This window comes from Epithele typhae (assembly GCF_022376455.1).
Source record: "Epithele typhae strain CBS 203.58 chromosome Unknown BXZ73scaffold_40, whole genome shotgun sequence".
Lineage (NCBI taxonomy): Eukaryota > Fungi > Basidiomycota > Agaricomycetes > Polyporales > Epitheliaceae > Epithele > Epithele typhae.
In genome coordinates, this window is record NW_025954231.1 from 304,039 (window position 1) to 331,748 (window position 27,710).

General features: G+C 59.6%; 8 protein-coding genes across 8 annotated transcripts; 7 read left to right on the top strand and 1 right to left on the bottom strand.

Annotated features, from left to right (window-relative positions):
- Positions 1–332: 332 nt before the first annotated feature.
- Positions 333–1,776, top strand: BXZ73DRAFT_50322 (uncharacterized protein; the record flags this gene model as incomplete). The annotated part of the gene is made up of 3 exons (XM_048020413.1): positions 333–779; positions 847–1,246; positions 1,304–1,776. 3 exons carry the CDS (start codon positions 333–335, stop codon positions 1,774–1,776), a joined length of 1,320 nt encoding a protein of 439 aa, XP_047875850.1.
- A 358-nt stretch (positions 1,777–2,134) lies between these two features.
- Positions 2,135–4,637, top strand: BXZ73DRAFT_50099 (P-loop containing nucleoside triphosphate hydrolase protein; the record flags this gene model as incomplete). The annotated part of the gene is made up of 6 exons (XM_048020378.1): positions 2,135–2,584; positions 2,644–3,360; positions 3,415–3,442; positions 3,496–3,720; positions 3,776–4,131; positions 4,191–4,637. The coding sequence occupies 6 exons, from the start codon at positions 2,135–2,137 to the stop codon at positions 4,635–4,637; spliced, it is 2,223 nt and encodes a 740-aa protein (XP_047875851.1).
- Positions 4,638–5,268: 631 nt separating this feature from the next.
- BXZ73DRAFT_50133 (protein kinase subdomain-containing protein PKL/CAK/Fmp29) lies at positions 5,269–7,162 on the top strand (the record flags this gene model as incomplete). The annotated part of the gene is made up of 3 exons (XM_048020386.1): positions 5,269–5,480; positions 5,537–6,156; positions 6,204–7,162. The coding sequence occupies 3 exons, from the start codon at positions 5,269–5,271 to the stop codon at positions 7,160–7,162; spliced, it is 1,791 nt and encodes a 596-aa protein (XP_047875852.1).
- A 204-nt stretch (positions 7,163–7,366) lies between these two features.
- BXZ73DRAFT_50096 (uncharacterized protein) lies at positions 7,367–10,783 on the top strand (the record flags this gene model as incomplete). The annotated part of the gene is made up of 4 exons (XM_048020377.1): positions 7,367–7,825; positions 7,886–8,294; positions 8,362–8,651; positions 10,568–10,783. 4 exons carry the CDS (start codon positions 7,367–7,369, stop codon positions 10,781–10,783), a joined length of 1,374 nt encoding a protein of 457 aa, XP_047875853.1.
- Positions 10,784–11,303: 520 nt separating this feature from the next.
- BXZ73DRAFT_79161 (uncharacterized protein) lies at positions 11,304–12,448 on the bottom strand (the record flags this gene model as incomplete). The annotated part of the gene is made up of 4 exons (XM_048023023.1): positions 11,304–11,388; positions 11,409–11,475; positions 11,497–11,926; positions 11,972–12,448. The coding sequence occupies 4 exons, from the start codon at positions 12,446–12,448 to the stop codon at positions 11,304–11,306; spliced, it is 1,059 nt and encodes a 352-aa protein (XP_047875854.1).
- A 313-nt stretch (positions 12,449–12,761) lies between these two features.
- Positions 12,762–14,407, top strand: BXZ73DRAFT_103429 (uncharacterized protein; the record flags this gene model as incomplete). The annotated part of the gene is made up of 2 exons (XM_048015583.1): positions 12,762–13,322; positions 13,394–14,407. 2 exons carry the CDS (start codon positions 12,762–12,764, stop codon positions 14,405–14,407), a joined length of 1,575 nt encoding a protein of 524 aa, XP_047875855.1.
- A 955-nt stretch (positions 14,408–15,362) lies between these two features.
- On the top strand, positions 15,363–17,260 carry BXZ73DRAFT_91200 (family S53 protease-like protein; the record flags this gene model as incomplete). Its single annotated transcript, XM_048025894.1, has 4 exons — positions 15,363–15,620; positions 15,683–15,952; positions 16,052–16,231; positions 16,298–17,260. 4 exons carry the CDS (start codon positions 15,363–15,365, stop codon positions 17,258–17,260), a joined length of 1,671 nt encoding a protein of 556 aa, XP_047875856.1.
- A 3,727-nt stretch (positions 17,261–20,987) lies between these two features.
- On the top strand, positions 20,988–27,554 carry BXZ73DRAFT_79163 (uncharacterized protein; the record flags this gene model as incomplete). The annotated part of the gene is made up of 27 exons (XM_048023024.1): positions 20,988–21,083; positions 21,192–21,329; positions 21,360–21,473; positions 21,597–21,669; positions 22,330–22,433; positions 22,581–22,742; positions 22,819–22,924; positions 23,438–23,720; positions 23,747–24,002; positions 24,076–24,310; positions 24,358–24,455; positions 24,491–24,574; positions 24,669–24,775; positions 24,812–24,927; positions 24,994–25,022; positions 25,098–25,158; positions 25,217–25,310; positions 25,379–25,489; positions 25,705–25,776; positions 25,952–26,069; positions 26,225–26,335; positions 26,394–26,683; positions 26,767–26,848; positions 27,024–27,071; positions 27,125–27,211; positions 27,265–27,385; positions 27,424–27,554. The coding sequence occupies 27 exons, from the start codon at positions 20,988–20,990 to the stop codon at positions 27,552–27,554; spliced, it is 3,327 nt and encodes a 1,108-aa protein (XP_047875857.1).
- Positions 27,555–27,710: the final 156 nt, after the last annotated feature.

Sequence of the window (27,710 nt, forward strand, 5' to 3'; positions counted from 1 at the left end):
GGAGAGGGATGACGGAGTCGTACCGTGCAAATGCTCATCATGACATCACGCGGGAAGCACATCGCCCAGAGGCCACGATGCTGCGTGGGTAGTCACAAGCCGTTGACTAGTGGTTTGGTCGGGTTGTGATGTTGCAAGGAAGTTCGAGGTTCGAGGGAGATACCCAACTGCGCGGGCCGCCAAAGTGGAGGACAGGAGGGGAGGGCCCAGACTCGGCGCCTGAGCTGGCGCCCTCGAGAGCCTCGTGATTTCAAATTAAATACTTTGAAACTCCGAAAGCCACTCCTTAGTGCTGTGAACAAGTCGATTACATAACAGTGTTCCCCATCATCATGGACCACTTCACACGCACTGAGTTGCTTCAGGTTTTGAGCTCCATCGGGGTCGAGCTTCCCAAAAACACCAAGCTGCCCGACAACGAGCTCTCGAAACGTCTTCGTGATGCCCTCAATCTCGCACAGGAGAAGGACACCCTCCCACCCACTTTCGACGTCGAAAAGATGAAGAAGTGGCCCCTCTTCGACCAACCCTCGTCCAAAGAGAACTCCGCGGGTGCGCGCAAGAGCAAACAGTCTCTCCTCGAGGCCATGAAAAGGAGCAACTTGGGCGAAGCGTTCCAGAATGCCCTCACCGGGAACAAGGCTCAGCCCGATCTTTACAAGGATGTCTTCACGGACCTACGCCAGACGGTCATGAATGTCGCAAACAACCTCGACGCCGGTCACAAGGCGTTCATCCTCCACGACCCGAAGCAGCAGCAGTGTGCGGTAAACGTAAGGGTGTGTATCTTTTCGCTCATCTCTCGCACTTGCTGCGTGATGTTCATCGCAACGGCGCCATCGCCAGATCGTCTCTGTTGTGTACGCCACAGAGAGCGCCCCGGCCATAGTCGTCCTCTTCCGGGCCTTCACGCGCGAGAATGCGATGGAGGGCATGGCTTGGGCCCAAGCCCAGGCACGCATCGGCGCGGATGGTGTCCGCAGCCTCCACCAGATATACGCCACGCCGATAGAGCAGAAGCTGTTCCTGCGGCTGCTCGCTGCAAACGCGTCGTGCCTCCCCGCCGGCTTTGACGTCGATCGACAGGCCATTGAGGAGTCATACAAGCTCTCAGTCATCTTACCCCTCGGTCCCCTCGACTTCACTTCCATCGGAAAGCTCAACAACGACGCCGGATGCTACATCTGCGGTGCGCCGAAGGCGAGTCGGTGTGGACAGTGCCAGTCCGTGTCGTACTGTTCTCAAGGTGCGTATATGTGCTTCGTTTTTCGCGCAAAGCATTTTCCGAACCTTGTCGCCGCAGAGTGTCAACGTGCCGACTGGGGCGAGCACAAGCAGACGTGCAAGTCCCTGAAAGGCGGGTCCTGGCGTACTGTCGTCGTCCGTTCATGCCTTCCCGGCACGGAGGACTTGTACATGATCACGTTCAACAAGTACGACCGCCCTCGCATGGAGGATGCCGATGGCATCCAGAAGCTGAAGGACATGCCCATCCCGCCGAACGTGTGGGGCAACAAGCTCTTCCTGCTCAAGTTGCAAGTCGGCCTAGGAGGCACGAGCCCGCAAGACATCATGATGTACGACCGCAAGCGGTCTTTGCGAGTCTTCATGGTTCCCCTCGACAACCCGGAGGCGTTCAGGGACTTCGTGACGGAGATGTTGCAGCCGAGCAACCCCTACGGGGGTATCAAGATGTATCGGTGGGCGCGGCGCACGGGCGACTGGGAGTTTAGTATTTGCATGGATCGGGAGCCTACGATGACGGTGATGTGGTAGGAGCATGTCATTCCTTCCGTCAATCAGACGGTCCTTCCAAGAAGAATGTCTCCGATCCATGTAGTTTCGCGCCTGCCTGTGTGAGTGGCGGAGGCTGTTCAGTTGAAATTGAAAGACTGACATCCCACGGCAGACTCCTAGAATGGAAAGTTGTGCAATGCCTCGAGTCACATCCGCCGCCGTACACGCCATGGGAACCAAGGACACCTGTCCTTGGGCGGTCATTGCGCCACCGATCGGGTGGGCTGCAGCCGCTCGCAGTAGAACCTTGCGAAGACAGTCTGGACTTCGCGAGCGGACAGCATATATACGCGCGGGGACATGAATCGGTGGACCTCACTCCCACCCCGCTTCCACCATGCGTCGCTACTTCTCCCAATCTCGCGGTTCTCGTTTCTCGATGCTCAGGCAGCCCTCGGAGAAGACTGACGACACGGACGCTCTCAACGATGAGAGTACGAACGGCCAAGTCGATCCACCCCAGCCGGACACTCCCCTCCCTCCCCCAAACCTAAAGGTCAAACGTGTCGACCACTACTGGAGCTCGTGGTCGAAGTCGTGGAAGTATCGCAACACCGGCTCAGGGGTCGTGGCGGAGGTTGCGCACCCCGTCGGAAACGGGTCCGACAACGACCCCTGGCAGAGCTTCTGCTTCGTGGTCGTACGCAAGATGCCCGAGGAGCACCAGAAGCTCATGAACCCCGATCCCACCTTCCAAGTCGTCGTCAAAAGCCCATACCTGCTCAAAGCATGCAAGGACGTCATGGGCGACATTAACGGGCTATCTTGGACTACGGAGCCGCTCGAGGTGAGTAACGCTACCCACGCTGGCTGTTGCCATCTAACGCTCTATTTTTTCTTCGCTAGCTCGATCCCCAGCTCCTCCTCTCGTTCTTCCCCGACTTCGAGTCCTACGAGCTGGCACTCCGCGACAAGGGCGCCCGTCGCACTACGGAGGAGGAACACGTGCTCCCCACGGTCGGTGTCCTGCTCGAGTACCTCCGAAAAGACTACCGCGCCACGCTCGCCCGCATCCACAGCCTCGTCACGCACGGCGAGATCACCTTCGACCTCCTGTACTCCATCCTCGTCCCGCGCACGATCGTCGTCACCGACTGCCCAACGACCGACGAGCCCCGCGCGCTGCAACTGCTCACCGCGACGAAAGTCGGCGCCGGCATGTGCTCGGCATACGTGCTCGTGTGTGAGAGCGTGGACTCGACCGAGGAGGGCGCGCTCTCCGGGCGCGAGGCTGAGAACGCGCGGACGAACTCGAACTGGAGGGGCGTCAAGCGCTCCCCGTCTGCAGATCCGTCAGGCATGCCGAGCGAGGGCGGCACGCGGGCATTCGGGCGCATCCAGAACCAGGTCGTCATCCCGTTCTTCAAGGGGACGGTGAAGATCAACTCGCTCGAGGTGTTCCCGCTGCAGTACCACCACAGCCCGGACGAGCTGAAAAAGACGCTCATCGAGCGCGGTCGGATGTGGGTGTCCATGCGCGGCGTGCACCACATGTACCATGAGGGCACGGCTGCTCGGAACGTGGAGACCTTTGGAGGGAAAAGGAAGGCGATCAAGTTCAATGTAAGTGCCTTGTGTCGAAGATCGGTTCGCATGGCTCAGGGTCTGCTTCAATAGGTGACGTCGCGCGTCATGATCGACCGAGGTGAGCATGCTTTGGCCGCACCAGTCTTGCAGAGCTCTGACCATTCCTTCTAGGGAACTTCATTCGCATGAACCCCAATTACTCGCTGCCAACGGCGGCAGTGCCACAGACCGAGGAAGAAGTGAACCTCCAAAACCATCTAATGGTCGACCCGAACGCCCCTCGTTTGGAACTGCGCGCACACCGCGAGCTTGAGGAAGACGTGCCGCTCACGGACGACGAGCTCATGCTGGCTTCCCCGGTCCTCTACGGGTTCGGCTTCGCTGATAAGATCTGGCGTACGTGGATCTTTCCTTTCTGTGCGACTGGCGCTTATCGAGGTCGCGCATCCAGTCGAGTTCAACGTAGCCAACATCCAGCCGATCTCGTGGAACGACGAGGCTTTCGACGGTCTGGTGCTCACGGCTGATCGCAAGAACTTGCTACGCTCGCTCGTCGACGCGCACCACGCCAACCTCGGTTTCGACGACTTTGTCCGAGGGAAGGGCCAAGGCCTCATCATCAACCTCTTCGGCCCTCCGGGAGTGGGAAAGACGCTGTCTGCGGAAGCGACGAGCGAGCGCGTCCGCCGGCCGCTGTACGTAGTCGGGGGCGGCGACCTTGGAACGACCGCCGCTGGGCTCGACGCCGAGCTCGAGAAGGTCTTCGACATCGCGACGAGCTGGAAGGCGATCGTGCTGATCGACGAGGTGCGTCCCCTCTGCGCCGACCGGACGATCCTGCACGCTGACTGGCGACTGCGCGCCAGGCGGACGTGTTCCTCGAGCGGCGGTCGATGCACGACCTCGAGCGGAACGCGATGGTCGCCGTCTTCCTGCGCCACGTCGAGTACTACCGCGGCATCCTCTTCCTCACCACGAACCGGATCACCGCGTTCGACGAGGCGTTCCTGTCCCGCATCCACGTCGCGCTGCACTTTTCGGAGCTCTCGGTCGACATACGCGCCCAGATCTGGCGGACGTTCCTGCGCAAGGCGGGGGTGGCGGAGGCAACGGTGGGCGAGAAACTGGTGCAGCGGCTGGCGGAGCGGAACGTGAACGGGCGGCAGATCAAGAACGCGTGCCGGACGGCGCAGTCGCTCGCGCTGAGCCGGGAGGAGGGCCTCGGGTACGCGCACCTGGCGGAGACACTGGACGCGATGGAGGAATTCACAGCAGACTTCGAAGCGCTGGGGAAGGCAGAGCGGGGTCAATGAGCGCAGATGACGACGAACACGAATGTAATTGTACGGCCTTTCATAGATCGTATGTGCACTCTCCGTCTACCATACTTGGCGCGTTTTGTCCGGGCAGGCAAGCACTTCATGCTCGTGCTCGTCACTCGATGACCGGCGTCATCCGTTTCTCGATTGTTCACAGTAGTGCCAAGGAACCGATAAAACATCACCGAGTCAGGCTACTCCTCTTCATTCGTGGAGGGGACACCGAGCGGCCTGAGTCGCGCCGGCTCGCGAGTCGCGAATTCAGTGCTTGACAAACACGAGCTTTATGCCTGAAACCGGTTACATCTGCGGCGCGCACCTCCGAAATGTCAAGGTTTTCCCCAGCAGGGATACAATTTTCTCTGGCGAAAATGACCCCCTGTGCGATAGCATGAAGATCATACCCGATACAGAAGAGGGTAAAGGTGAAGAATAACCGAATCGCGCGCATCCGAGTTCAACGCAGCACCGGAGCAATGTCACCACTGTATCACGTGAATGTGACGCGACGCGTCTGCTGCATGCCACATCACCCAGCGCTCCAGCTCCCACTCCAAGCCAACTCCCACCTCTCCAAAGTCTCTTTCCTCCCAACATTCAATTTTACCGCATTTCATGCGGCTCTATGCGCGGTATTGGACGGAAAAGATGGTCCCTAAGCTTCTCCCGGCCTTCCTTCCCGCTGCAGACACTCCAACAGTTTAATTCCTTTCGTCTCGGACACAGTTCCCGTTCTGCACCAAGCCCTTGCGTGGGTAGTAGTAGCACCACTCGAGCCCTATCAAGTTTTGTGCAGAACCATAATGAATGGTTTGAAGACACAACCGGGCGTTGGCTGTGAGCTCTCCGTCATCTTTAGTCTTGAAGCTTCGTGTTTGACTACTTAGATACAGCTTCAACGACGCCCGTCGCCGTGAAGAGCGAATACGCATGTTTGATGTGCACGAGTTGTGCAGGCTCGCAGCGGACTCCGTGGGCCGGCGTCCCAGCGACATCATCCGCTTCGAAAAGCTGGCCGAGGGCACTTCCAACCGCGTCTTCCGCATCACCATGGACGACAACTTCCAGATGATCGCCCGCATCCCATACCCCGTCGTCCACGCCAAGTACCTCGTCGTCGCAAGCGAAGTGGCGACGCTCTCGCTGCTCCGCTCAGCCGGGCTTCCTGTTCCCCAGGTTTACGGATACTCGCCCACCGCGGACAACCCAACGCGCACAGAGTACATCTTCATGGAGTGTATGCCTGGTACAGATTTGGGCGACGTTTGGCACGACCTCGGGAAGAAGGAGATCGCCTCTTTCATGCGAGAGTTAGTGGACCTCGAGGCGAAGATGATGGCGCTCGAGTTCCCCGCATGCGGGGGTGTGTACTTCTCCGAAGACCTCGCGAATGCCCCCGGGCCCGCTGTCCGCGGTATCAAATTGAAGGATCCCCGCTTCTGCATCGGTCCAGAGTTGGACATTTGTTTTTGGCAGGGTCGAAGAGCGGAGCTTAACGTTGATCGAGGCCCATGTAAGTCGCCTACTGTGCTGTGATACGCTCGACTGACACACACACAGATGGCACCGTGGAAGCTGTTTTAACAGCCCCGGCCGAGAAGGAGCTCGCATATTTGCGTGACTACGGACGCCCGCTCCTACCACTGAACCGCTTCAAGCGAGAGTACTACGACTTCCAGCCTCAGCTGCCATCGGACCACGCGAACAATTTGCGTGCGTACCTCCGCTTGATCCCTTTCCTGACCCCGCGCGACCCAGCGCTCGGCCGCTTTTGCCTCCGCCACCCGGATCTCAGCCCGAGGAACATCATGGTCGTGTCGTCGCACGATGATGCCAGCAGGCCCACCGTGGTCGGCCTCATAGACTGGCAGTACACAACCGTCCGGCCGCTGTTCCTCCAGTCCAGCGTCCCTCGTTCGTTCGACAACTCCGACGATTCCGCCTCGAGGGAGATGGTCCGGCCGAGGCTCCCGGACGACTTCGCCGACCTCGGGGAGAACGAACAAGAGGAAGCGCGGGAGCGCTACCGTCGCCGTCTCGTGCACTACTACTACGCGGGACACACGCAGGTCAGCAACGACGACCACACGGCGTCGCTGACGGAGCCTGGGAACGCGCTCCGCGGTAACCTGTTCTACCACGCTGGCCAGCCGTGGTGTGGGGAGCCGCACGAGCTCAAGGCGACTCTCGTCAGAGCGGCGGGGTGGTGGGACGTGTTCTCTGGACCCAGGGGCGCGCCGTGCCCCGTCGTCTTCGACGTGGACGACGTGGCGAGGACGACGAAAAGAAGCGCTGAGATTCAGGAAGCGGACGGCCTTCGGGGGTCGGTTCGTACGATGCTCGGGGCAGCGGGACCTGACACGGATTGGATGCCGGCGGAGAGGTACGAAGAGTCGATGAAACGCGCGGTTGAGCTGAAGCAGCTCATGCTGGAGGCCGCGGAGTCGGACGAGGACCGGGCGCGGATCGAGGCTAACTGGTACTTTGGCGACTTTGACGAAGCTGAGTATGATTTGTAGGGTCGCTGTGTTCATTAAACCTGCTATGCCGTTGTCCTTGCGATCACTATCATTTGTCGGAGTTCACCGCATTTGTACCGGGCCGGACTAGCGCTTTTGCGACTTGCGAGTGGCATCCCGCTCTTTCATCTCCTCCACCACATACCTCACACCATGGACATGGACATGGACCCCGCCGCACTCATGGCACTCATGTGCTCGCCCATGACGGAGCCTCTCTCTCGCCAAGAAACACTCAGCATCCTCCGCGCAATGGGCGTCGTCATCCCCGAGACCTCGGTGCTTCCCGACGACGCGCTGGACAAACGCCTCAAAGACGCCCTCCACGCCGCGCAGTACAAAGACCGCCTCCCGGACCCGCTCAACCTCCAGTCCCTGCCGGAGTGGCCGAAGCCGTCACCCGCGCTCGCTGCACGCCGCCGTGGTGGGGACTCCGGCCGTGACCCGACGTCGCTCACGAACGCGATGATGCGCGGGAACATGCACGAGATGGAGCAGCTGGACGCGGCGAAGAGGATGGACCCGAACGCGGCGGAGAACCTGTACATGAACCCGTTCATTTGCCTGCGGATGGTGCTCACTGAGGTCGTCAAATTCTGCGACTACGGGTCGGGGTGGGCCGTGGTGGACGAGGGGCTGATGGAGGAGTTCGTAGCCATCCGGGTGAGCTTCCCTTTCCTTCGCATGCGCAGGACGCCCCTGGACGCTGAAAACGTCTTTCAGGTGGTTTCCATCCGCAAGATGCACAACAGAGGACCCGTGCTTGTCGTTCTCTATCGCGCCTTCTCCAAAGAACAAAAGCGAGAGAGTATGAAATGGTGTCACCGACAATCGAAAGACTCGCCGTTGGATCCAAGGGCTCCCTCTAGGCTGAACCGATTCAGCACGACCGCCGTATCCCGGAAGCTCCTCCTCCAGTTGCTCAAGCTCAACGAGCCCCTTGTCCCGAAGGACTTCCCGATCGAGCGCAAGCCGGACGAGGCGGACTTCAAAGTTTCGATGCTGCTTTCAGTCGGTCCCCTAGAGCAACAGTCCCTAGCCAAGTTGAACAACAACTTCGGATGCGCTGTTTGCGGCAAGGAGGGCGCGTCGCGCTGCAGTCGCTGCCAGATCGTGCGTTACTGCAGTTCAGGTGAGTGCCCCGTTCCGAATTCGGCGGTTCGTGTGCGTCGCGCCTGTTCTGATTCGCACGCCCCCAGACTGCCAGCGAGCAGACTGGAAGAACCACAAGCCGGACTGCGTCCCACTCATCAACGGCCGGTGGTGCAGTATCCGCGCGACTGGCGACCTGGCGTCCGCCATCCCGGAGCTCCGTGGCAGCTCTGCTGACCGTCGCAACTGGCAAACAATGACGATAAACAGGCACGCTAATCTGATCGACCCGGATCCGTGCCCGCAGAAGAGGACGCGAAACCTGAGCTCTGTCCCTCCGAACGCGTGGGGCGAGAAGCCGTTCGTCGTCAAGTTCCAAGCTGGGATGCAGCATATGGTGATGGACGATCGCAAGCAGTCGTTCAAGGTGTTCTTCATGCAACACGAGAACCCTTCGCAGTTCGCAGACTTTGTCGCGGAGATACAAGGGCCACGGGGCGGGTTTGGAGGACTGAAGATGTATCGGTGGGCGAAGCGTACGGGGGACTGGACGTTCGATGTCTGCTTGGACCGCGCGCCCAGCATTGCAGAGACAAGGTGGTGAGCGCAAGGACAAGATGGTTGGACACGGCAAACAGACGGAATGTATCTCGAATAATATTCTTCACGAATGTACTATTTCTCCGGCCTACGTGCATGTTTCGACTTACTCTGGTTAATTACTCAGATCGGTTTTTCGACATCTGGCGGATTCGAACAGTATGACATCACGCTCACGTGACCAGCGTCGAAGTCTTGCAATTTGTCCCTGTCCGCCTCGAAGTAGCACCTCTCATCTGCACTCTCTCTTTTTCCACTAGCATAGACTCCCAAAATGGACCATTTGTCCCGCAAAGCGACCCTGAACGCGCTTCGCGCGATGGGCATCGACATCCCCGGCGACACCCCGCTTCCGGACGACGCGCTCGACAAACGGCTACGCACCGCACTCAACGCTGCGCAGTCCAAGGATCGCCTTCTTCCCCGCCACGACTTAAAATCGCTTCCAGAATGGCCCCGTCCTACCCCAGATCTGGCGAGGCGCCGCAGGATACTGTGTTTTCCTTTTACAGCGCCAGGAGCCAAGCCCGAGCCCATCATCCCAGACCCGACGTCGCTCGCAGCGGCCATCCTGCGCTCCAACTTCCACGAAAGCCGGGTGTACCTGTCCACGTTGAAGGCTAAAGGAGAAGAACTTGAGAAGCTTTACCAAAACCCGTTCATGAACATGAGGGACCTCGTCAGGCAACTCGTCAACTTCGTCGACTCCGGCTCGGGATGGTGTTTAGTGGATGGCAACTCGAAGACGGAGGCGGTCAACATTCGGGTACGTAACCTCAGTGGTTCTACAGCTCTTTTTATCCGCGCAGTGCGCGCCGAAGCCGCAGAGCATAGACGATGTATGCGGGACGAAGGGTTGCTGTCAGGGTTGACTATATGCGCGTCCTCGAGACTCACCCGTCCCAGTGAGGGACTTGTCGACTGACGGTTTGGCATCGCAGGTCATTTCCGTGCGCACAATACACGCGATGTCGCCTGCGTTCATCCTTCTATATCGGATCTACACGAGAGAAGCCAGAGACGAAGCGATGGAGTGGGCACTCAGGGAGGCGACGGAGTGTCCCCTCGACCCGCATTCTGGTCTCCGATCGCTCAACCACCTCGTCGGGGATGCAGACGCGCGGAACCTGTTCTTGAAGTTGCTCAAGATGAACTCTGCTCTGGTCCCCGATGACTTCCCTGTCTATCGCAAGCCGGATGAAGAAGATTTTCAGGTCTCGCTGTTCTTACCCATCGGACCTTTGGAGCAAGACGTTCTTGCGAAATTGAACGAGCGGGTGGAATGCGCAGTGTGCGGAAAGAGCAACTCGATGTTCTGTACTCGATGCCAGGCAATACGCTACTGTGGAAAAGGTGAGTATCCCTCTGAGCAACCCTCCTTCGTCGGCACGCCCAGACGCGTGTCCCGGCAGACTGCCAGCGCGCGGACTGGACGAAGCACAAGCAGAACTGCGTACCCATCGCGGGCGGGCGGTGGTGCGCGGTCCGGACGACGGACGACTACCTGTACGCGATGCCCGAGATGCGCGAAGTGCACGCGAAGCAGCCGTACGTGCAGCCGACGACGATCAACACGCACTGCAACAGGGTCCCGACGGGCGCAAGAAGCCGATGTTCCACGACATGGGCTCCCTGGGTTCGCGCGTCCCGCCGAACGTATGGGGCACCCATCCGTTCCTCGTCAAGTTCCAGGTCGAGCTCGGGACGGACGAGCCAATGCACTTGATGATGTACGACCGCAAGCGGTCGTTCCAGGTGTTCTTTGTGCAGCAGGATGACCCGACGCTGTTTGCGGAGTTCCTTGCTGAGGTGCGCAGGCCGCGCGGTGGGCACGAGGGCTTGAAGATGTATCGTTGGGCACGGCGGACGGGCGACTGGACGTTCAATGTCTGTCTCGATCGCGCGCCTACAACAGGGACTCAGTGGTAAAGGTGTTGCAAATGTAGTTTAGCTGTAAAACATGTGCAGAATAGAGTCCACATTTGCGCAATCCGGACCGCTGAGGTCTAATACATAAGATCGCGGAGCTATCGTGCGAGGATGCGAAACCTCCGCCAGTCTTCGTCAAACTGGAACGCACACAGACGGCTAAGGGATGGAGTACAACACCCATCATAGTGGATCACGTTCTATTGAGTCTGTCATGTCCTGCGGAGGTTCGCGGTCCATGAGAATATGATATGTCCAATCCCCGGTCCTTTTGGCCCAACGATACCTCCCTTGAGATACATCACTTCCGCGTATCTTCATCTCGGACACCATCTCCCTGTACGACTCGCAATCTCGGTCGCCCCAACAGGAGAACATCATGCATCGGCTGATGTCGAACATCACGAACGTATCCTCTTGGAGCCACATTCGCACAATAAACCCTCTGCTGTTATCCGGAGACGATGCGCTACTGTCCATAGCGAGGCCTTCAGAGCCACAATCGGGCAGATCGATTGGTTCAGTGCAGTCGGTAGTGTGTCGCCACGACCCAAAGCGCGAAGGCTCGGTCCAGTAGGTTTGCGCCCGAATGGTACCCCAAAGGCCTCCCGTACGCGGGACACACCGACCCCGATGCACAGCCCAATCCTTGCGCTGACACTCTGGATAGCCCGGTGTAGCAGCTGAACTTTCTATGGCAGACGAAGACGCACCTTTACAGCAGTATGCGACCAAGGAACACTGAGTGCACTCCTTCACCGGCTTCCTCCCGCATACCTCACAGGAGAGCCGCTGCTCAATCCAGACGAGCGAGCGGTGGTCCAGGTGTCCCATGGGCTGGAGCGCTGAGAGAGCATACCCTTCGTCCGTCGCTTCGCGTTGCAGCGGGAAGTCTGCGGGCACGACGGCAGCGTTCATGCGGAGGAGCTTGAGGAGTAACTTCATCGCAGTTGGGTGCACGGAGAACCGGTTTTCAGTCGATGGCTCGGGTGGAAGTAGCGCTTTGCGTTCCTGCGCGATCGTCCACGCGGAATCTTCTGTCACGACCGCGTCGTGCCGACCGAAAACTCGGTAGAGCAGCACGAACACCGGGCCACGGTCGTGCGCCTTTCGTACCGACACCACCTGAACGTCCAGACTGACCTATAAGACGCCGCCGCGCGAGAATCAGAAATCCGAGAGACGTACCCGTATCCGCACCATCCATCCCTTAGAGGAGTCAAGAACTATCCATGGGGCGCCACAATCGGTGAGCTTCGCAATCTCGAGGAGCGCCATCCGTGTGCTGATGGCCGGGTTCGTCGCTGCGGCGGGCGAAAAACGAGGGGAATGCTTGGACGCGCATAAGTAAATGTCCCTGGAAAGCTTGCGGGGCCCGCGCTCGACGGCCTGTGCGAGAGAAGTCGGGTCTTCATCCGCGTGCGCGTCGTTGAGTTGGCGTGTGTAGTGCTGTATCCTGCGGGCCTGCGCGAGGGAAGGGGTGGGCTTCGGCCATTCGGGGAGTGCTGTGAGGTTGAAGGTGGGGCGGACGCGGAAGCCGTACTGTGCGCTGTCGAGCGCGGCTCGGAGGAACGCCGTCTGTGCGTGGCGAGGGACGGTGGGGTGCACCTCCATGTGTTCAAGCACGGCTCCTTTTTCCTCCCGTGTCAGAAGGATACCGTCCATGCAGTTGCGAGACGAGTGCGAGACCTAGATGTGGTGGTGGTGGTGGTGGTGGTGGTGCGACACGTCGCCGAGGCCCGTCGCGCGCCACACATGGCTTCGAGCGACGCGACTGGACGCGAATCACGTGCAGCGATGGTGGAGATCATTGTGATTCCGCATTTACACGCTGCTTCAAAGCTTCTCTCTCTCTCCTCTCTCCACTTCTCCATCCTCTTTCCCCGACTGCTGCATAGCACACCTATCCTACGACTATGTGAGGTGTATTGCTCCCGATTGCTCTGTAAAATATCATCTGTTACTCTAATCCCGACCTATGTCAGATTCTGTCGATTCCACCAACTCGTCCATGAAAAATATCGAATACCAAGGTCTCACCTCGCGCGAGGTCCTGATATTCCTCGAGTCTATGGACATCAAAACGCCTCCGGGAGACACCACCTTCCGCGACGGAGCTCTCTCATCGCGTCTTCGGGCGGCCCTCAGATACGCGCAGTACATCCATCGCCTCCCGCCGCTCTATGACCTCTTGAAGTCCTCCACCGAGTGGAAGAAGCTCTCTGAAAAGACTAGGAAGCTATGCCGAGCCGCATATGTAGAGCCCGCCGAGCGCGGGTTAAACATCTTCAGCGAGGACGACTACGCGGCCGGCGACCCGAATGAGAAGCCCATCTCTCTCGAATGCGAGCGCGGCCCCACGGTGGACATCGTCCCCTTGATGGAGAGCTGTCGCGGCATGGAAGACAGAGGGCAGAAGCGTCTGGCTTACCTCTATGTGCGCTTTGCGATCAGGAGGCTGGCCTTTCTCGTGGATTGTGGGACGCCCTGGGTGGTGTGGCATCAGGACGAGGACAAGGATGTGTTTGTGAACGTTCGGGTGCGTGCTCAGTCTCTCTGCTCCATCTCATCCCGAAGACCTCGCCCCACAAACCTGAGACTCTATATCAGGTCGCAACCATGCGCGCGATGCGGGGTGACATCCCCGCCTTCGTTATTCTCTATCGCGCGTATGGGCCATCAGACCCTTCGAAGATACAAGAGGGAAAGGAGTGGGCCCGCAAGCAAGACGCACGGTTTCCCCTCAACTCTCCCAACCCAAAGGAGCGCGGCAATACCTTCCCACTCAGCAGGATCACGCTCCAGATCCTACTATCCGTCCTCCTGCCGATGAACGAGCGCCTCCTGCCCGACTCCTTACCCATCCGCCGCGAGCCGGGCGAGGAAGACTACTTGGTCTCGGTGCTCTTCCCATGTGGCCCTCTCCTGGACGACACCACCTCAGAGCTGAGCGCTCGCTGGGTGTGCGTCATGTGTGGAAGCGGAGAGGTGAAGGAGTGCGCGCGGTGTCGCGCGGTGGCGTACTGCAGTACCAGTGAGCATCCACCCCGTCTCGCCTCCCTGGTTCTCATCCCTCGCCCCCTCCTCCGCCGTGCAGAGTGCCAGTACGCGCACTGGAAGACGCACCGTCCCGGCTGCGTCCCGCGCCCGTCCAAGGGTCACTGGGCCGTCCTCCGCGCGCGCGAGGACTGGATCTGGACGCGACCCGAGCTCATTGGCCTGCCGGCTGATGCGGACAAGACTGCGGGCCTGCGCAGGCTGGCCGGCGAGCGCTTCCTGCCCAAGTACGATGGGCAGGTCCCTCGAAACGTGTGGGGCGTGAAGCCGTTCGTCGTCCGGATCGCGATCCCGGACGGCGACAGGAAGCCGTGGCGGATGTTCGTGGGCGACCGGCGGCGGTCGTTCGAGTTCTGCTTTGCGCAGTGGCACGACGAGGCGCTCTTCGCGCAGCTCGTCGGGGAGATGCGCGGGCCTCGCGGCGGGCACGGCGGGAAGGTGGTGTACCGGTGGGCAAAGCGGGCGAGGGAGATGTCGTATCTGCTCTGTGTGGACCATGTCCCGGCGGCGGAGCTCAACTGGTGCGACGGGAACTGCGTTTGCATTCTCAACGCGGACGTGGATTGATACACTATTGTACATGACGCTGAACTGCTTTTTGCCCTTTCTGAACTCAGCTCGTATGCCCCGTCTATCTTCCAGGCGCCGCGGCACGTCCCGCTTCGTGGTGGATGACGCGTTTCACCGTGCGCGCGATCGACGTCGGGTGGTCTCGCGGCTTCAACCGCCGTCGAACCCCCGCTTGTTTACTGACTCCGCATGCGCCGCATGAAGAGAGTGGCGCCGCTGCGTACACGCGGTGGGAACAATGATAGCAGCGCTTGCGGGCGTTCTATGGCAAAAACTGGTCGCGCGCGGCCGCTTTCAATTGCAAGTTGGCGAACAGGTCAGTAGCTCATCAGCGCCGCTTTCGCTTGGACATTCTTTACCTACTCGCTCCGCAGAGTGAGTCTACGTCCACAGCCGCGCTGTTCAGATGCTGACCTTTCTGAAAGACCAGTTGACGCGAGTGTCGTACTATCTTCTATACCGTGAACTCATCCGTCAGTGCTGCGGACGACCGCCTGCACCAGAGTGCAGACGTCGAGACTTCGACCGGGGCGTCGGAGTTGTGGGTGCCAGGGTACGTGAACCTGCGACCCCGCGAGGCAAGGATTCAAGAGACGACCGAAGGGTTTCATGAGCCTGTAAGATATCAGCTTTCATTTTTCATGCCTTTGAACTCACCCAGCGCAGCGGCGTCTTCTGGCAAGCACAGTGTGCAGGTCTACGCTGCCTTGAATTGGGACGATGTGTCACATCTTCTCGCTGCGCGGCGACGCCATGCAATCCTCCGTTATTGCCTCCGGGAACGTGGCCGAGGCTGCGGAGGATACTGCGATCGCCTAGGGATTAGGTCTCGCTCGCCGTGCTTCACCGCGGGCGCACAGGGTATAAAGTCGCGCACACACGCATCCTACCCCACACAGACAAGTTCGCCCTTACTCGCCCAAATCCTCACTGCCCCTCCGCCCTACTTGCCATGTTCTCCCGCGTATTCGTCAGCATCACCATCCTCGCTATCGCGTACGCGAAGGCAACCACCCGCACCATGCAGGTGCACGACGTACGCTTGGCCGCTCCGACCGCGTTCACGAGTCTCGGCGCCGCGCCCGCGGACATGGTGCTCACCGTCAAGGTCCAGGTCGCCCAGAACGACATTGCCGGGCTCGAGAAGGCACTCATGGACGTCTCCACGCCCGGCAACGCCCTCTATGGCCAGCACCTCAGCAAGGAGGAGGCACGTCCATCGCGCGATCGACGTGCTCTCCCGTGTGTGAGGGCTGACCTGTCACTCGTCAGCTCGAGAGCTACACCGCACCCTTGAAGGCGGAGTCACTTGACGCCGTGACCGCGTGGCTAAAAGAGAACGACATCGAGGCGTCCAGCGCGTCCCCCGCAGGCGACTGGCTTAGCTTCGACGTGCCGGTCAGCAAAGCAAACGAGCTCTTCGATGCGGACTATACGGTCTTCAAGCACACCGGCGGCCGGGAGCTTCTCCGCACGCTTTCGTATTCCGTCCCGGAGGACCTCGCCGCGCACATTGATGTCATCCACCCGAGCAACACGTACGTCATCTTTCCTTTGTGCACACTGTGCGGATCCTGACTTGCTTCCGCCAGCTTCGCGATCGCCTCGCCCGCGGCAGCTTTTAAGGCTATTCGGGCGCAGCCCTCAGCGTCCAACGGCAACCTCACCTCGCGCGGGGTCCCCTACTCGTGCGCGTCGATCGTCACCCCCGCCTGTCTCCAGGCCATGTACGACATCCCAACTACGGTCATCGGCGAGAAAACTAACGTCCTCGCCGTGAGCGGGTTTATCGACATGTGGGCCAACGAGGCGGATCTCAAGGTGCGTGCTTCTACTCACGGGCCCATTACTATTAATGCCTGTTCGAGACTTACTCGAATTGTTCAGTCCTTCCTCTCGACATTCCGCAAGGATCTCTCCTCTTCGACAACTTTCGCTCTCCAGACCCTCGACGGTGGCAGCAACCCGCAGACGCCGCGCAGCAGCGCCGGTAGTGAGGCCAACCTCGACATCCAGTACACCGTTGGTCTCGCGTCCCCCGTCCCAGTCACGTTCGTATCCGTTGGCGACGAAATCAGCGACGGTGCCTTCGGGGGCCTCGACATCATCAACTATTTCCTCAACATGTCCACGACCCCGACCATCCTTTCGACCTCGTATGGCGTCAACGAGACCGACCTGAGCCCGTCGATGGCGAAGTCGATCTGCAACGCTTACATGGCTCTCGGCGCGCGTGGAACGTCCATCCTCTTCTCTTCCGGCGACGGTGGTGTCGCCGGTGCGCAGTTCGGTGCGCAGTTCGAGAACTGCACGGTCTTCATCCCCTCGTTCCCCTCAGGCTGCCCTTACGTCACCTCCGTCGGTGCGACGACTGGCATCGTCGAGACCGCGGCGGACTTCACCTCCGGTGGCTTTTCGAATGTCTTCGGCCGCCCATGGTACCAGTCCTCGGCCGTGTCCTCCTACCTCTCCACGCTCGGCTCGACGAACGCGGGCAGGTTCAACGCCACCGGCCGCGGGTTCCCCGACGTCTCTGCGCAGGGCGTGAACTTCTCGATCGTGCTGGACGCCCAGCCCGTCCTCACCAACGGCACCTCGTGCTCGGCCCCGACCTTCGCGTCCGTGGTCGCGCTCCTCAACGACGAGCTCATCGCCGCCGGCAAGAGCCCGCTCGGCTTCCTCAACCCGTTCCTGTACTCCACCGCCGGCGCGGCCGCGCTCACGGACGTCACCTCGGGCTCGAACCCCGGCTGCGGCACGGACGGCTTCCCGGCCACGGTTGGCTGGGACCCCGTCACCGGCCTCGGGACCCCCAACTACGCCGCACTCCGCATTGCGGTCGGGCTCTGATTGTTGACCCCCCAATCCTCCGTATGTAAGAACGTATGAGAGGCCGACTGCAGATCTGTCGGAACATTGTTGTCATGGTATCCGGATTCGTTGTATCCTGTTGTATCTCCTGGGATGTCAGTTCGAAATGATGAAGGAGACTGTGCGAGAGGAATAGTGAGTGAATACAAGTTGAGGGTGAGGTGTCGAGCCAGGCGCAACCGGGCCGGCCACCCGCTGCATTATCTTATCAGCATTGTCGTCTTTTCATCGGCAACGCCTTCGCCTTCTGCTCCCATCCACCACGCTTCCGTCATGGATCCTCCAAGTTTGGACGAAGTTACGACCGCACTCCGTGCGATGGGGGTAGACATCGAAGCCGTTCCTCGTCAGGAGCGCAGGAAATACCTCCGCCTCGCCCTCGACACCTGTCAGCATGGCTTCCGCCTTGCGCCCGTCCCCAACCTTGCAAACCTGCCCACCTGGCCCAAATCCACTCCCGGGTCCTACAAAGCTCGTCGGAACTACCACTACACGCACCGCCCTTTGTCAGCACGTCTCACCCATGATCCAACGTCGCTCGTCCAGGCCTCCGAGCGCGGCGACCCCAAACAATGCAAGCAGCTCTACGACAACGGCGACAGGTTCTCGCCGCGCTTCCGGCAGGGCTCCGAAGCTTACCCGTTTACGAGCATGCGGACCGCGCTCCTCGAGCTCTTGAAGCTATTCGACTGTGGATCTCCCTGGGTCGTACTCGACTCCGAGGCGGAGTTCATCAACATCCGGGTGCGTCCTCCCCCCGCTCATCGTGCGCGCTCGGCCCTCATCCGGGCGCCGGGCTCTGTGCAGGTGGTGTCGGTTCGGAAGGCACACGACCGCGCGCCGGTGCTCGTGGTGCTCTACCGCACCTTCAACTGGGACCGCGACGAGGCCGCGGCGGAGGCGAGCATCTTCTGGGCGATGGCGCAAGGTCGGGAGGCCGCATGGGACCCGCCGCCCCGCGCGGGCATAGGGGGGCAATCGGGGAACCAGTTCCTCGTACACCCGGTCGGGTTGAAGCTCTTCGCGAGGCTGCTCAAGATGAACGAAGTCGTCGTGTCGCCCGACTTCCCGGTCAACCGCCAAGGCGGAGAAGATCGCTACCGGCTCTCGGCGCTGTGCCCACTAGTGGATCTGACGCCTCTGACCTGGCTGATGGAGATGAAAGCCCAGGTGGTCTCGTGCGCAGTGTGTAGGCGGGTGCGGGTTAAGCTGTGCACGCAGTGTTTCATGGAGGCGTTCTGCAGCAAAGGTGCGCCATTTCTTCTGGCACACTTCTCCCGCGGACACCACGTACTCAGTCTCTACTTCTTTCCTCAACCCAGCTTGCCAGCGAGCGCGCTGGAGTGTGCACCGCAAGTGTTGCATACCGCGCACTGGCACGCGGTGGGTCAGCATCCGGGCGACCTACGTTTACCTAGATCCATCGCGGTTCGAAGACCCATCTGCTCGGCATAACGACATGTCACGGATCGCGCTCGATGTCGGATCAAAGCAAGGTCTGAAGTCCCAACGAACCTCCCTGGTGCGCACCGAAAAGCCGTTTGTCGTGCGTGTTTTTCTGGGAGACGAAACTGGCGATGGCGCCGCTGTGAAGAAATTCGAGGAGATGATCTTGTTCGACGGCAATCGCTCTCATTTGCTCTCCGTTCGCCGTGAGGGAAACGAGTGTTTTGGGGCGGTCGGAGACGAGATACAGAAGCGCAGGAGTAATCGTACTGAGAGAGTGTATTTTTGGGCAAAGAGGACTGGGGACTGGACTTACCGCGTATGCTTAGACATCGACCCTCCGTCGCATTTGACGGGTTGGTAAGCGCTGTAACGTTATACACATTTAAACAGTTGAACAACAAAGACCAGTTTTGAGGGCAACTACCATAACGCACTACTTCTCCAGGCTCTGTCCATCAAACACTGGCAGCCGGTACGTAGGCTGCGCCGGCGCCGGCGCCGGGGGCGACTTTGTCAACATACGGAAGGTGGTACGCCATCTCTCCGATAGGCTTCGCCACCTGTTCATTCTGCAACTCGCACGCTGCGTCTCCCTCTGTGTCGTGCTCGTCTTGAACGCTAGTACTTACTGGAGAAGCCGGAAGTCGCGACCTCGCGCGCGCTCGGAAAAAGCGCCGTGAGTGTGGGTGACGATCTTCTCACGCACGGCGAGGTTCATCGACATCGATCAGCTTGCAAGCTCTGTCCCGCCTCTTGTTCCCGTCCATCACGCCCTGACCATGGATCCTATGACTGCAGATGAGGCCTCCTCCGCGCTCCGTTTAATGCGGCTCGATTTCGCGACCATTCCTCCAAAGGAGCGCAAGAAGTACCTTCGGCTCGCGCTGGACGCCTGCCAGTATGGCTTCCGCACTGGCATCCCCGTCCTCGACTTGACAGAGCTTCCGGAATGGCCTGTGCCCCCTCTATCGGTTTGGGAAGAGCGTCGGAAGCAGCACTGCCCCCCGCCTTCCGCCGCGGCTCGCGTTGTGGCCACGGCCCGCGACCCGACGTCACTCGCACAGGCCGTCGAGCGCGGCACACTGGCCGGACGACTGCGAGATGGTGTACAACCACGGGCGCAAACGGTCGGGGAGGGCGTAGACCCGACCGTGGGCGCACTACGCAGTTCTCGAGCTCGCCAAGCTAGCTAGCTGACATCAGTAACTTCCAAAATCCCTGAATCCCTGAATCCCTGGATCTCAGGGATTTCAGGGATCCCGGGGAACCAGGACGTACAGGGCGCGCTCAGGGATTCAGGCCTCAGACTGCTAATCAGCCTAATACAGTCGTTCGTGGAGGTTGTGATCTATTTACATGTTCAGATAGTACCTATTGAACGTGGACGTGTTGAGCGAGGCGGGATGAACACGTTGGGTGCGGTGGGATGAACACGCGGGAAACTTGAGAGCCGTCACCATGGGCGGAGTGGGCGAGCTCAGACCGACGAATTACACCACCTCCGTCTCAGTGCCATCGCGCGAGCTCACATTCGACCCCACCGCGCACGATGCAGCAGCATGGTGTGTGCCCGATCCGGCAGCATTGCAGAGCGATGGCGAGCATCGCGCGCGACGGCGAGAGCATCCTGTGGCCGTACTCTGTGTCCACCAAGCATGCGCGGCGGTGATCGCGGGAGAGAACGTGCAGACCCGTGCTGTGTAACCCCCCAAGCACGAGAGACAAATTTCGCGAACTTTCTGCAACTGTAGAGGCGGAAAAGGTCAGGTTCCAGTGTTTGGGCTTGAGAGCGATGTAAGGAAACGCACATTATCATGGCAGGAATTTTTGAAGTCCCCATGGGCCGCAGACAATGCTGTATATGGTAGAGGTGCGGGCTGAGCACTGGGGTCGTAATCGAAGCGAGGTCATCCGCTGGGACGCGATTCACGGGATGGCCAGCGCACCTTCTTCTATAATATTCACCCCTTCGCCCACGATCTTCGGCTCGGCTTCCAGAAAGGGCGGTTGACTACTGCGAATGTTCGGGTCGTGCACACAGAGTGGGTGGGGATAAAACCCTCGAGTGAAATATACATCCTCACCATGTCTAAAAAACGGTCTTGATGCACAGGGAACCGGTACAGAAACAACTAAGCTGATCGGAGCAGTTAAGAGCAAGATCGGAAGGAATCTATGGAGGAGAACATACACTTGAACAAAATCTGTTGGGTTGCTGAGCCCGGTAAACGAGACCGGCGGTTGTAGATCCATAGCCATGACCATCTCCCTCAAGAGAGATGGGAGAGAGGAGACGAGGGGTACCTGGAGTGGTGGTGAGAGAGGAGGAGGGGAGGAGATGCGAGACGTCCGCGTCAGCGCCCACCGGTCTTCCAGAGGCGGATGACGCGGGCGCCAAACGGCAACGCGTGTCTCCTTCCTTCCCCCATCTCCCCTCCTCATATTCCACATTGTTCTCTAGCCACGCTCGCTACAAGACATGACTCTCTCGCTCTCCCACTCTCCCACCCACGTGGGATCACCTCCAAGACCGACTGGTCCTCGTTCACACTCGCGCACGGACCCGAAGCGCCCCCAGGCCCTCCAGCCAGACTCACGAGTACACGCCCGGCACGCTACGCTCCCCTAGGTCGTTCTCGCCCTCGAGCTCGTCCTACCTGAACGCCCGAACGCCTGGTGCACACGTAGCCCCGATGCAGTTGCTGGAGCCGTTCGCGTACGCCGCTGCGATGCGGTTCCACGTGTACGTGCTGCACCCGCAGCTGGCGGGTACGCCGCGCTTCATCGGGACGGACACGGCGAACGCGTTGTGGGCTCATGCCACCGCACATCGGGTGTTTGCATCGCTTGGTGCGATTGCGCACAGGTGAGGAAAGCGTTCGCCGTCCTCCTGCAGCCCCAGCCCCAGCAGCCCGGCGCCCGTGCGCTCAAGGAGAGAGGTATGTACTAGCTCTCCTCATGCACACAACTCTCCCTCTGTGACGCGCGGCCCCCCACGGTTCACAGAGCGGCAATGTATTTACCATCACACGCCTCGCCAGTCACTCGCCCTCGTGCTCGGCGTGATTCCACGTGTGACGCCGCACCTCCGCTCACTCGAAATCACGATCGTAAAGGGCCCAGAGTGCGATTTGTACGTGTACACGGTCCGTCTTACATCCTTCTCACTAGTGTTGTGTGCTGATATCCCGCCCCGACGTAGGACCCGTAGGTCGCTATGCTCCACTCCACCTCGCTCGTCCACCTGACCCTGCACTTCCCGCCCAGCCGCCAGACCAACCATGTGGAGAGCATGGGCACGGCCAACGACATCTGCGCCGTGGAGGTCCGCCGCGTCGAGGCGCTCCGTCCGCTCCCCTTCCGTTTCGTGCACGCGGTCCCGACGCTCCGCGTCCTCACGCTCTCCGTGTGCCGACCGGGTTCGACACTGCCGAAGCGGCTGCGGGACGTGCCTCCAGCCGTTGCCGCTGAGTTCGCGCGCGAGGAGTTCGAGCGGCGGTGGAGGCCGATGAGCGAGTTCATCAACGAAGGGCTGAGGGAGCTCCGGGCGGAGATCGTGCGATGGCCAGCGTGTTCATGCCATGTGCGTTCGTGCGCAGGTGGAGGATTTTCGCACTGCGCTAGGCGAGCCGGCAGTGGTGCATGCGTCGCCGATCGTGTTCTGCAGGAGGCAGCGCGCGGGGAGGACGGCTTGGAGGCGATGGTACGCATAGAGGGTTGTTGATGGCATTTACTGTCCCGATCAGACTAGCAAATATATTGGTTTCGTACTATATGGATGCGTCCGCTATGTGTGGAAAGTGTCCTGAACCCTGAGTGAACTGGCCGGCCTGGCGCCCTGAATGCCCAGAAACGGCCTGGACACCCGGACGCCCGGAGCGAAATCCCTGGATTCCTGGGAACCCTGGTCAGGCCCCCCAGGTGTCCTCAGGATTTTGGGAAATTACTGATGGAGTGCGGCTCGCCGTGGATCGTGGTCGACTCTGGGGCGAACTGGTTTGTCAACATCCGGGTGGGTGCTCTTCCGTGTTTTCTCTGTCTGATTTGGGGCCACATGAGTGCGGGGGCGGGATCCTGGCGATGCCCAGGTGGTGTCGACGCGGATGGTGCACGACAGGGCACCGGTTTTTGTCGTGCTCTACCGCGACCCCAACTGGCTGTGCTGCCTCAGTACTCCTTCTCCTGTGCACAAAGGTAGGTTGCATCAGCGTACGAGGCTGGCTCCCCATCCGGATGACATGCCGCCCGTGGAGGAATCACTGTGAGAAAGAACGTGGGTTAAAAAGCACCCTCGGTCCGGGTGCTTCCCGAGGATCACCGGCAGAGTGGTTGATTTCAGGGCAGTAGGGGTTTGAATGCGATTTAAACCCACTCCGGTTTAACACGCAACACGGGTGATATTCACCGCTGACTGATCAGGCAAGCATCCCTGGGCGAAAATGACCCGTCTTAAGCGGGAGTGGTGAAAAACGCCCGACTTGTCAGGCCTCTCCCTGTTGGGCGATTGCATCAGGCCTAATACTAGCCATTCACGCAGCTAGTAGACATAAATCTGATCTATTCATCGACGGTCCGAACTAACGTGCATTCTAGTCTAACTAATGAGTCCCTCCTTCTGCACCCCAAATGTCTTCACACATCTTCGCGGATGTGAGGAACTATGGCGGATACCGCTCAGGTGGTGGCCGCTCCGGAGTGCGTGCCCAGGTGAGCTCGTGGGTGTCGTTGCGCGGGCGAGGAGGGCGAGACGTGGGCGAGACGGTGCGACGTGTGCGACGCATGCAAGGTGGGTGGTGCGGGCGCGGGATGGGAAATGCGGGCAGGGCGGACGGCGGCGAGGCGAGGACAAGATGCGGGCGAGTCGGCGACGTGGGCGACACAGGATATGGAGGAAACTCGGAGTGGACGAGGTGGGGGTGACGCACACGACGGCGGGTGACGCGGGCGCAATGCGGGCGCGAGATGCCAGGAGGGGTGACGCAGGCGATGGGTGCGACATGCTTGAAGCGCGCGGAGCAAGCGGTCGTCACCCACGTTAAACATGGTTGAGACTGGGTTCGCCGATTGTGAGCATCCCATCCCGCGCGTGGACATAGACGGACAAAAGGACGCACCCGCATCTCTGTGTGGAGTTCACCCTGGTCGGAATGAGGTTTGGGGGGACCGTGCCGCCCAAGGAGAGCGGGTCGATCCAGGTGTCACAGCTGCCGGTGTTGAGAAGCACCTGTCCACACGCGCATGCAGGGGGAACTCGCGTCAGCATGTGGGCAGGGTGAGCGAGAGACACTGCAAGCACGCACCTGGTACGGCACCCCGTTCACATACACTGTCACCGTGCCATACAGCCGAGCCCAACGCCCACGCCCTCCCCGCGCGAGACGGAGACGGGGAGGTGTCCATCCGAGGAGCGAGCCTGTCGTCTGCCAGGGGTCAGTGTCGGTGTCGGTGGAGGGGAGGGGAGCGCGCGCGCGAAGGCCGGCCACACGAGCGCGTCGAGGACAGTGAGGACGAGGAGCGGCCCGGCAGAGGCTGGCGAGCAGACATGGGTGAAGCAGGCGAGGCGAGCGATGCGGGTAGACGGTAAGATTAGAGAGAATGTGCAAGACAAAACAAAGAACTCACCGCAGTGAACAACTACTTCGTGGTGGGCGCCCCTGAGGGTGTCATCGGGCGAGAAGAGGGAGCGAGAGAGCCAGTGGGCAAGTGCGATGGTGAACGCGTGCTTGTACGCATGGGGCGCACGGGGCTGGCATGGTCAAGGTAGGGGGTGTTGATGTGGAGCAACTGGAGGGCGGTGAGGCAGAAGGGGAGGAGAGGACGACAATAAGGACGACATGCCAGATGGTGTGCCAAGCGCCGGAGCCGACGCGTCGATCCCCACACATCCCCAAAGCGGAGCTGAACCTCGAGCTTTTTCTCTCCCTTCTCTCCTCGCCAGCTCCTTCCTCTTCCTCCCCCCGGCCTCAGCTATGACGGCGGACACATTCCATGGCTGGAAGGCCGGGGCTCAGGGACGTTGCCCACAACGCCTGCGGTTCCTTTGTGGTGAATCTCCCTCTTGTACGCTCAACGTGTCATCAGCATCCCCAGGGTAGCCTTGCAAGGAATTGGCCACGGTATCGCATCTCGTCTTGGGAGCAGGGCCAGACCTGCATGGTCATCAGCGCGGCTTCCCAAGTCCCATCCAGTCCTCAAAGGTGCGCCAACCGTTCTTGTGCTGGTTTCTGTGCAGTGTGAGCTGATGTCTTCTTCATTTCGCGAAGATATGTACAAGAGCGAGGTCACGAAAGCAGTGCGTATATGCGCCTTGCAACAGCATACACATTATCTGACATGCGTGCATGATGCAGTTAGCTCTTCCCGTTAGGCCTTGTCAACCTCAGTAACACGTGCTACAGGGGATAGGGACGTAGTTGGTATGCTATCGGGTGAGTTCCTTCGTCTCTCCCGTGCTTGCCCTGCATCGAACCACTTCCCCTGCCCTAGGGCTCCACGAGCAACACACCCCCGACCACTGCATCACCAATTCCGGTCAGATCGCGACCATCTTAGGCTTGATGGATCCGTCAGAATGCGCTCTGTCTGTTGGACCTGCACGCACCGATTTTTGCATCGACTGAGAGACGACATATCGGCATCTCTCCGCAGTGCAATGGATGGCGCTGTTGACGACAAGCCAGGCCCCAGTCTCGATAATCGCTTCACCCCAACGCGCAAGACGAAGGAGCAGATGACGAAGGTGGTCAAGCGGGGCTCATGGTACAGGGGGAGGCCGACGACGAGGATGACGTTCGGCCGTCTCCCAAGAGGTACAATTTGGGGAAGGTCGTTCTTATGCACCAGTAGAACCATGTGGAGCGCGCTGTTCGTCTGAATGATGCCAATGCATCTGTATCCGTCCATTTCGTGCTGCTCAGAATGAGAGTAGGCGTGTGATCTGAACCCGCAAACCCCACTCGGTGGCAGTGCTGTAGCCCGTCGGTAACGCCCATACGAGGTGCCCGCGTCGCCGTCGGTAACGCCCATACGACCTCGTACGAGCCCCAGTAATGTAGCCGTCGGTAACGGTCGTACGAGTTGTCAGGGTGGGAGACTTGTCGTTCGTAGATAGAGCCCTCGCCCAGCTTCCCTACGTGTAAAGAAGTAGTAATCGGTACCACAAACAATGCAAATAGCACTGTGCTGCCCTGCACCGCCATTACCGAGGCCATCCTTCCTCAGACTCAACATCCTGGCCCGTACTCGGGGCCCTCAGGCCAGCACGCAATTTATCTCCAGCAACGCATGGAATACACCGCCGCAGACCTCCGCAGCACTTAACAACTGCTTGTGTTACCATGTGTGCGGTGTTTGTCCCGCAACGGTGGAACCAACCTCGGTAGTCGTACGAGCCTGTACCCGGTACGAGACGGTCGTACGAGGTCTCCTCAAGCGGCATATACCGGAATTGCGGCATTTGTATTGAATACATAGACACGTACGTTCTGAGCCCAGAATGCCCGCTTTTACGGCCGCGCGTGCGGTGGTTACCGCGCGGGGATGCACACACTGCCGGAGCTCGTACGAGCACGTACCCCGTCTGAGACGGTCGTACGAGCTCCCCCAGTGAGCACCCACCATATTTCCGGTAATGAATGTAGCGCGTAGCCACGTACGTTCTCAGCACAGAGTGCCCGCTTTTACGGCCGCGCGTGCGGTGGTTACCGCGCGGGGATGCACACACTGCCGGAGCTCGTACGAGCGCGTACCCCGTCCGAGACGGTCGTACGAGCTCCCTCAGGCGGCACCCACCATATTTCCGGTAATGAATGTAGCACGTAGCCACGTACGTTCTGAGCCCAGAATGCCCGCTTTTACGGCCGCGCGTGCGGTGGTTACCGCGCGGGGATGCACACACTGCCGGAGCTCGTACGAGCACGTACCCCGTCTGAGACGGTCGTACGAGCTCCCCCAGTGAGCACCCACCATATTTCCGGTAATGAATGTAGCACGTAGCCACGTACGTTCTCAGCACAAAATATATGGTTTTATTACAGTGCGGGCAGTGAATACCGCGCACTGAGGAAAACAGCACCGGAGCTCGTACAGGCTCACACGCCCATGGGTAAATGCATTTACGTAAAGTCGATCAACACCGAAGATTGACGACGGAACCCATTGTCGGCATTCAGAGGGCGAAGGTAACACCGAACCATCACTGCCGAGCGCCAATATGCCTGGTATCTATTGATAAGGGGATGTATCAGAGTCCCACTTCATCATCTATCCCCCCACTACCATGTGTTTCCTGAAGATCACGAACGGTGTATACTACGTTGAAATTGTTTCCCGCGTGGTAGAGGTCAGTGTTACTTTGCTCACGGAGATGATCACCGCTGACCGCTTGATACATAGATGTCAGACATTGCCGCAAGAATATACTTGGAATGCCCGGTGAACGGCTGCGAATCGGTAGAGGTCGACTTAGACCCATACGATGTGGTATGTAATGCTGACGCTCCAAACCTGTATGTGCGCTGATAATATGCGTCTAGGCATTGGTCTTTCCACGGCCGAATATTGGCCAAATGGTGCGGATCCGCGGATTCGTCGAACAGGACAATGCGTTTGAGTGCGAAGAGCTCATAACGGCACAAGAGGCGATGTGCACGGATGGTATGATGATCAGCTTCATATCTGTGTTCGCTGACCAGGCCTGATAGTAACCACACCTCGCATGGCCCTGTTCCGGAACGGGCCTTGGCAACTGGAGGAGAAGCAAGTCGGATTACGGGATAGGATATGGAGGCGTTGTAAATCACTGGCTCGAATGGGATGTATGTAGACCTTCGTAGCGGAAGGTATAAATCGATACATTGTGGGGTGTCTGGTGACCGGGATACCGGGATGTCGGGAATGCCGGTATTAAATAAAGTGCCTATTGGCGGAAATGCCAGGGCCGAGCTCATTTCCGGATACATGCAAGCATTGCCGAGCAGGA